The following is an 8,426-nucleotide window of genomic DNA, read 5'->3' as shown; positions in this document are numbered from 1 at the left end:
GAACAACGAAAAACGACAAGGGACACGGTATTCTCGACGTGTGTACGCGCACGAGCAGAAGAAGTTGTGGCTCCTCTCGCAGGGGAGGATCCGGACCGGTTGCAGACAACTCGTTCGTATCAGCGTCCAATTTTTCTCTTCTCGTGGACGACCACGCGCCCAAAGATACTCGCGGAGAATCGTCTCTTCTCTTGTAATCGAATCGTATTCGTCCGCACATGTTGATAAACGTTTCATCTCCTTATCTGAAACGCGTATACGGGAAGCCGAGGCCTCGGGATCCGAAATAAAAAGTCCGTGAAACGGTATTAAAATGCCATCGATAATACTCGCGAATACGAGAATGTGCGCAAAAACGTCAAATCGATTGACCGCGAACGCATTCGATAATCGAGAATCTGTGTCGAAAGTTGCGTTTAACACGCGTTTATCTGAAAGCGCAAAACGTGCCAGTAGAAAGAAGGAAAGAATGTACCGTGCGTGTAGATATACATGTGCATGTAAAAAAATGTTGTGTCCTCGTGACATATATTAGGTGCCTATAAAGATACAGCGGTGCACTTGCGTGCGTCGTTATTATGTATACAGCGTGAAGGCGCATTTGTCTGACAAGAAACAGAGAGAGAGGGAGAGAGAGAGAGAGAGAGAGAGAGAGAGAGAGAGAGAGAGAGAGAGAACCGGCGCACACGACGCTTGGAAACGCATTTTCGCTGCTGGAAAATCGTTGAACCTTTTGGCAACGATTTGCAAGTCATATGCGCGTACGGGAAGATGCACCTGCATAATGCAAAATTGCACTTGCGCGCGCGCGTGTGTGTGTGTGTGTGTGTGTGTGTGTGTGTGTGTGTGTGTGTGTGTCGGGAAAAATTTTGAATAAACAAACGGGGGATACGAGCGACGGGGACGGGGTCGGAGACGGTGACGGGGACGGGGACGGGGACGGGGACGGGGACGGGGACGGGGACGGGGACGGGGTCGGAGACGGTGACGGGGACGGGGACGGGGACGGGGACGGGGACGGGGACGGCGACGGGGACGGGGACGGGGACGGCGACGGCGACGGCGACGGCGACGGCGACGTCGCGCCACCGGCGCTGCACGCGTTACTGCCGCGCCGCACGTGTTACTCCGACCGAGCCGGATCGATCGCCCGGAAATGTGCTCGAGCCTGAAGCTGTGCGGTCATATGCGTCTTATTCGTCGCGTGCTAATTCTTCGAGCACGGAGAAGCAATTCTCCGAGGATAAATGACGTTAATTTCGGCGATCCGCGTGGAATTGCACTGTCGCTCACGTAAAGCGATTCTCATGTTCTTTACATCGATTTTACTTTTCGCTCGAGTGTTGGTGACAAAAGTGAATTAATTGCACATATGTACATACATTTATCAGCAATGTTCGTGATATGGAATAAGTTACGGAATATGAGTTAATCACTTTGTAAATTGGTGAGCGAATTTTTGATAATGTTCAACTTCGACAAATTATCTGTCGTTAACGTACGTAAAGAATATTTAATTTCAATCTTTTGTAAAATTCGAATTTATACATATTGCTTGGTAGAATGGCTGGAGAGATAGTTATCAATAGTTCCAAGTAATTTTTCAAAACAATTTATTGCTCATTTCTCTCTATTCTATTTTGTCTCTCTCTTTCTTAATCTTTTATTTCTTTTTACCGGGAAATTTTCTGGAAAATGAGTCACCTACGAAATTGCGTGCGGAACAAACGCGAAGATAAACCTGTAGGAAAGCAGAAAAATGTGAAACTTTTTTTTAATTAAAGATCTGTTTCCTCGCATGCCGACAGAGAGAAGACCGATTGAATCTAGACCATAAACTCTTAACGCGTCTGCTCGTCTTTTGACGAGATTTCCTCAATCGCAGAATCTTTGTTATATATATTCGCGAAATGTTATAAAACATTATTTTATTAAGCGTCAGAATCGGAAAAAATATAAATGTTGAGGTTTATTTGATATATACATATATACATGCATATGTACACATATATATATATATATATATATATATATACACATATATATATATATACACAATATATATATATATATTGTTTGTTTATTAAATTGTCAAGTATTTTTTTTATCCCTTATCGCGCAATTAATTAATTAATTAATGACTCTAGTATCGCGATAGAAAATAATAATTCTGAATAATGTATATACACATGTCGTTTGGTAGATAATGTCAGGTGAAATAATTCGTCGTCGACGCTGACTAGCATCAACGGCAACTTTGACTTGTAGTCCCCTTATTGCATTCGTCTATTCGGTCTCGCTGTTCAGTCCTGAATTCCGACTCCGAGTTTTGTACGCGTCGACACGCGCCGCCACGCGTAATAAACGACAGATTGTGCTGAGGCTGTTCCGCTGGCACATTTCTCTGGTCGCCTTTTTGGGCAACGTGCAAAGTGTAACGATAGCTCACAAACCGACGGCCGGTCTTGCTTTTTTCTCGTCGCGCAACCAACCAAATGCAGCTCGGCCATCATTTTTCGTTAGCATCATTATTAATAGCGAAGGCATCGATTAATTGATTTATGTTATAAAAAAAAATGGCACGCGTCGATAAATAATTCTGTCTCGTCCCGGCTTCGTTTGTCATCAATAGAGCGTAGCATACCCTTCTGTATGGTACGGTAACATCAGACTTATTACGGATCATCGACTTTGACTCGCCTCGTTTCCAACGTATGTTGGAATAACCCTCTTTCTCCTTCCCACGCTTGGTAATCGAAGCCTAGTTCTTATCTCGAGTTCGCGGGGGAGTAACTGTCCGATATCACATCGCTACACGCGCTTCATTAAAAATGCAGTCTTACAGAGACACACAATCTATAGGCATAATATTCGTATGGCCGTGTGCCGTGCATCATTTTGTATCTCTCTTTTTTTCGCCAAATTTTTAACGCGGTTGTGTTTTGTTTTTCCTCTTTTCTTTTAGTTTGCACTATTAAAACGTGAAAATTAGCTCCGATGATTGGGATGAAAAAAATCAGTTTGTATTAATATTAGCTTCTTGACTCTCTCTCTCTCTCTCTCTCTCTCTCTCTCTCTCTCTCTCTCTCTCTCTCTCTCTCTCTCTCTCTATCAACGCCAATACAATTCGCTCGCATTTACACATTTCCACTGCAAATTCACCATTTTTTACATTTTTTCTTCTTTACCTAATCAGAAAGTACATTTCCGCTATAAGATAGTTGTTTTGCGATATACGGAAAAAAAAAAACAAATTATACCGATTGACCTTTTAATTATCATCTTTCTTAGCTCTTGGGGTGAGCTCATTGCGCATCAAGCAATATGATCGGTAGTGCCGGTTATCAATTACCTCGGAACATTTCAAATCACTCTGATCGCGTGTCCCGCGAATCCTCGATTGTCCACGCGCGCGCGCGCGTGTGTAAGAACTTGTTCTATTTATAAACTGTCCGAATTCAGTCGCGTTGGCGAACGATTCGTCTCGACAGAGCTGCTGCTGCTGCTGCTGCTGCTGCTGCTGCTGCTGCTGTTGCTGCTGCTGCTGCTGCTGCTGCTGTTGCTGTTGCTGTTGCTGTTGCTGTTGCTGTTGCTGTTGCCGCTGCCGCGTTACCGTTACCGTCTCTACCGCCACTGCCACCGCCGTCTCGTGTAAGGAACAATTTGCTACTCTACAGTAAAAATAGAAACGGCGAGCCAGCTAGCCGAACTCGTGGCTAGAGCTGAGACGCGCACGACACCGTTCTTGTCGCGCAAGGCGGATAGACGGATAAATGGCGACTGTTCGGCAATGCAACTAATCGTGTGCCTGTGCGAATGCTGACAATGCTGCTGATGTAGATATTGCTGCTACCAATGTTACACATCGAGCTAGAACAGCGTGCATCGCCGTCAACGCAAAGCTCGCATGCGCGCGCGTATATCCACGTGTGTCTGTCTTTCCCTCTTTTCTCTCTTTTGCTCTCTCTCTCTCTCTCTCTCTCTCTCTCTCTCTCTCTCTCTCTCTCTCTCTCTCTCTCTCTCTGAGCGCGCGTGTGTGTATGCGCGTATTGCGTACTCATGTGTATACATAGAGTTCGGCATCGCTCTGATTTCCTCTTCTTGCATCCACTTTGCAACCCGCTCGCGGTAAACTCAGTGTTCGTCGAGGTTTTGCCGTGAGATCAGTCCTGTGTCATCTTAGTCATCGACCGATCTACCGTAGATATCTCATCTCATAGATGACTCATCAGAGAATTCTATTGAGTCTTCGTTTTCCAAAAAAAAAAGCGTCAAATTAAAAGAGAAAAGTTTTCGAATGAAGAGTCAAGGAATGAGAGACTGAGTGATAAAAGACACAAATGAGACGAAAATAAAGAGAAAGAGAGAGAGAGAGAGAGAGAGAGAGAGAGAGAGAGAGAGAGAGCCACATTCCGAGTGGATCACGGATGCTTATAGAAGCGTTGCGTAACGGCGTCAGACGAATAACGAAAACGCGACTCCGTTGAGCTCGTTGTCTAATTTCGACAGTTTCAACAGAAAACGCGACTTAGCGCGCAATTTACAACGGATCTCTTCTTCTCACTTCAAGATGACCTCTTCTAATGGTCCGCATAGCGTTTCAGAATTCTATAGTGCTGTATGTGAGATACTGGATACGCGATTTTTCGAGAACTCTTGATCCCATTGATTTATAATCGCAGACGGCCGCGGCGTCACGTGCGTATGTATGCGCGAGCACATAAGTGTTTTGTGTGTGCGTGTGTGTGTGTGTGCGCGCGTGTGTGCGTGCGTGTGCGTGAGTGCGTGTGTGTGTGCGTGCGTGCGTGCGTGTGTGCGTGCGTGCGTGCGTGCGTGCGTGCGTGCGTGCGTGTGTGTGTGTGTGTGTGTGTGTGTGTGTGTGTGTGTGTGTGTGTGTGTGTGTGTGTGTGTGCGTGCGTGCGTGCGTGCGTGCGTGCGTGCAAGTAAGTGAGAAGTAGACCATTTGGAACGTTAGTATAGCGAGGTAATTGAGGGAACAAACATTTCGAGGTGATGGTGATTTGATTTGATTGAGGATGAAAACAAGAGAGAATGGATAAGAAGTATTCAAGAGAATGTATCGATTCTAAAGGAATCGCTACTATCAAGGCCGCAAGCATTCTTGCGTGTATTCTTTCGGCACCGGAAGAGAGCGAGAAACGTTTCGCGTCCGCGATCGAGAGACGTAGATTCGCGCTCGCATGTTTGGTTCCTCGAAGTGAAACTAAAATTAAACCCGGCCCGGCGGGAGGCTCACTAATTCTTTTCTCACGTCCGGCTTCTCTTTTGCGGGTTGCCTCGCGATGACAGACAAGCCTTGAGAATTCGGGCTTGAGTTTGTGGTCCGGGAATTGACGTGGTTTCCGCGATTGTTGCGCCTTCGCGATCTTCCGCGCAAAGCTAGTAGTTTTGGCAACATATGTATCCATTTGTGTTATCCCGTTATGTTTATCACAGCGACATCGATAATATATATAGATACGTGTCACCGTCATGATAAATCAACGCTCGATTCTACGATGTTATTGTAGAGATCCAAGGTGGATGAAGGTGGATGTAATAAAGCAGCAGCGACAAGAATGAAACGATATCCGAAACAAGTCGCGCGTAGACGTTGCTGACGAAAGACCACGATCAAGACTGCGACAGCGATTATAATTAAGACGAAAACGAAGGAAAGATAAGGAAAAATAAACGTCTGGTCGAGGAGACCAGAGTAGCGAGACCAGGTTAGGGGAAACGAACGACAGCGCTTGTCCCGACAGCCACGAGAGATGCAGCAACAATCGCACTCCGGCCAGCAATCGTCCGGTGCGCCGAATGGGGTGGCAGGGGGCACTCAATTGTCACAAACAGGTGGCATAAGTCCGGCACAACCTGGCGCGACCGGTACCGCTACCGTAGCGTCAAATCGTACGCAGATTAACGGAGGCAGGTTCGACTTTGACGACGGCGGGACTTATTGCGGCGGCTGGGAGGATGGAAAGGCCCACGGCCACGGCGTATGCACCGGGCCTAAAGGTCAGGGTGCCTACTCCGGCAGCTGGCATTTCGGCTTTGAAGTATCTGGTGTTTACACTTGGCCTAGGTGAGCAACTATCGTTGATACAAACTACTTGTTGAATTGCGCGCGACGCTATGTATAATATATCGTTAGCGGACAGTTGTCCGCTTCCAATGTGCTATCAATTTTCCGCCTTCAGTTTTAATTGTTTGACGCTCGGACGTCGCATCAGAAATGAAATTTCACATAACAAGCAGAATGATACTATAATAAATTATAAATTATAAATTTCCATGTATACGCGTGCATGCACGTCATCCAATCTGTCGTCTAGTTGCGCTGTTTTTTTTTTCTTTTTTTTTTTCTTTACTTGAGAACAAAATTAATTAATCTTGTGTTTTCTTCGCTTTGGCGCACTCTTGAAATGTGATTTTAATTTAATGCTGCTCATCTAAATTTACTAAAAGATTAAAAAGCTTAGCTCACTTATGCCGTAATGAGTGTATGCTGATTTCCGCATAGCTGATTATCCGATATTATGTTATACCGCCACCTTACGACACGGCCACGTTAATAGCGTTAACGTTCGTGTCGTAAGGTAAACGAGTACTGAACGCGATACGCTTGAAAATATAACTCAAGTCCAACAAAGCTAATTTCAACAGGCTTTTTGATAGTAAGCTGTAAAAAATGTTTTTCTCGATGAATTTTGATTAGACATTTCATTGACGGTTTTGTGCGACGTGACATTTCGTGTTGACGGCGACGCGACGTCACGTGACTCTGGCGAGATGAGCGAATGGCGGACCTTGACACGTATCCGGTCTATAGACCGGGGACGGGGCGGATCTCCCGATCCTGTGAAACTGGGTCACCAAGCGCAAGGATAATGCAGAGTGGAGAGATAAGATTCACTTCGGGATCTACTTCAGGATGATCATCGAAATTTTCAAAAATAATACGTCTTTATGCCTAAAATGAAGGGAATCCTTAATTCTTTTATACATATAATTAAAAAGTTAATTTAACAAAATTTCTCTTTTCTTATTGTTAGTAAAATAAATTGGAGTTACAGTCTTAGTTTCGATAAAAAAAAAAGATACAATTGAAATTGCAATCTTGAATTACAACGCAATAGTCAAATACTGTTGTAAACGTATCAATTTAACGTTAAACACAACATATCTATAGCGAAAAATCTTCTTCCTATTAATTATATCGTTTTCTTTAATGCGAAAAATAATGATATGTTAATATCCTTGATTTATGAACAAATTACATACATTCAAGTGCTTCTTCATTTGTATTTTTCATTAGCTAAAAGAAATTCATCATTTAAAAATTACTTATTTTAATTATATAAAATGACTCTTTCTTGAAGACATTCTATAACGTGAAAATTGTAAAATAATTGTAAATCTTCTTTACTTTTTAAACATCAGAAATTTTATGAGAGAATATATAATATAAACACAGGTGTGTATGTGTGTGTGTGTGTGCGTGCGTGCGTGCGTGCGTGCGTGCGTGCGTGCGTGCGTGCGTGCGTGCGTGCGTGCGTGCGTGCGTGCGTGCGTGCGTGCGTGCGTGTGTGTGTGTGTGCGTGTGCGTGTGTGTGTGCGTGTGTGTGCATGTGTGTATGCCCGCGCGCGCGACATGAAGATTTGGGAGAGATCTAATAATGATCGCAATTAGAGTATCTAAATCCTGTATGCCCTATAGTAAAAACATTATTCCTTAAGAATAACAGAAATATAATAACATCAAAATAATTTTGTTTTCTTTATAATATTTAAAAAATATTCTATTCAACTATTTGACAGTGGCTGTCATTTTTTCTATAATATATAAATATTTTTTCTATAATATATAAATATATATCTGATATTTCATTTAAAAACACATGTTAGAACGATAAATTTTAACTTTCCGGAGTGTTACGTTATATACGTGCGTGTAGAATTCTTCGAGACCATTCTCGGCAATTTTGATAATAAGTCTTTCTTATTGCTGATTTTTGCGGAAAATAGAATAAGTTAAATACGAATGATGTATAAAATAGAAAAAATAAAGGTAGAGACAGATAGAAATACCTTTTCTTCCTAGTTTCTCAATACATCTAGACTATTTCATTTTTACACAAGCTGATACAAGTTGAAATAAGATTTTCTTCCATGGTTTCCTAGCAGCATTTTACAACACGGTTTTGTTCTTTATCATTATAATACTACAAAACTTAAGACTTAAAGGTTTGAAGATAAAAAAAAGATTTGTAAATCGAACGAATACATATTGTCGATCATTATATTTCTAAAAATATTCGCTTCGTGACTTGGTACTTTGAATTTTGTTTGGTAAAATTATATATTGCTAAAAGTATTTTTTCCTTTCAGCGACATTATTTTTATAAAAATTATTTATTACA

General features: G+C 42.7%; 1 protein-coding gene across 1 annotated transcript in view; it reads left to right on the top strand.

Annotated features, from left to right (window-relative positions):
- Positions 1 to 3,085: 3,085 nt before the first annotated feature.
- LOC140670863 (uncharacterized) overlaps positions 3,086 to 8,426 on the top strand; it is a 38,348-nt gene continuing 33,007 nt past the window's right edge. Inside the window, exons 1-2 of the mRNA XM_072901647.1 lie at positions 3,086 to 3,651; positions 5,532 to 6,088. Of these exons, the coding sequence (XP_072757748.1) occupies positions 5,775 to 6,088 (314 nt within the window). The 5' untranslated portion in view covers positions 3,086 to 3,651; positions 5,532 to 5,774. The remainder of the gene's footprint in view (positions 3,652 to 5,531; positions 6,089 to 8,426) is intronic.

Source organism: Anoplolepis gracilipes, chromosome 11 (genome assembly GCF_047496725.1).
Source record: "Anoplolepis gracilipes chromosome 11, ASM4749672v1, whole genome shotgun sequence".
Taxonomy (NCBI): Eukaryota; Metazoa; Arthropoda; class Insecta; order Hymenoptera; family Formicidae; genus Anoplolepis; species Anoplolepis gracilipes.
This window is presented reverse-complemented; position numbering and strand designations above follow the sequence as displayed.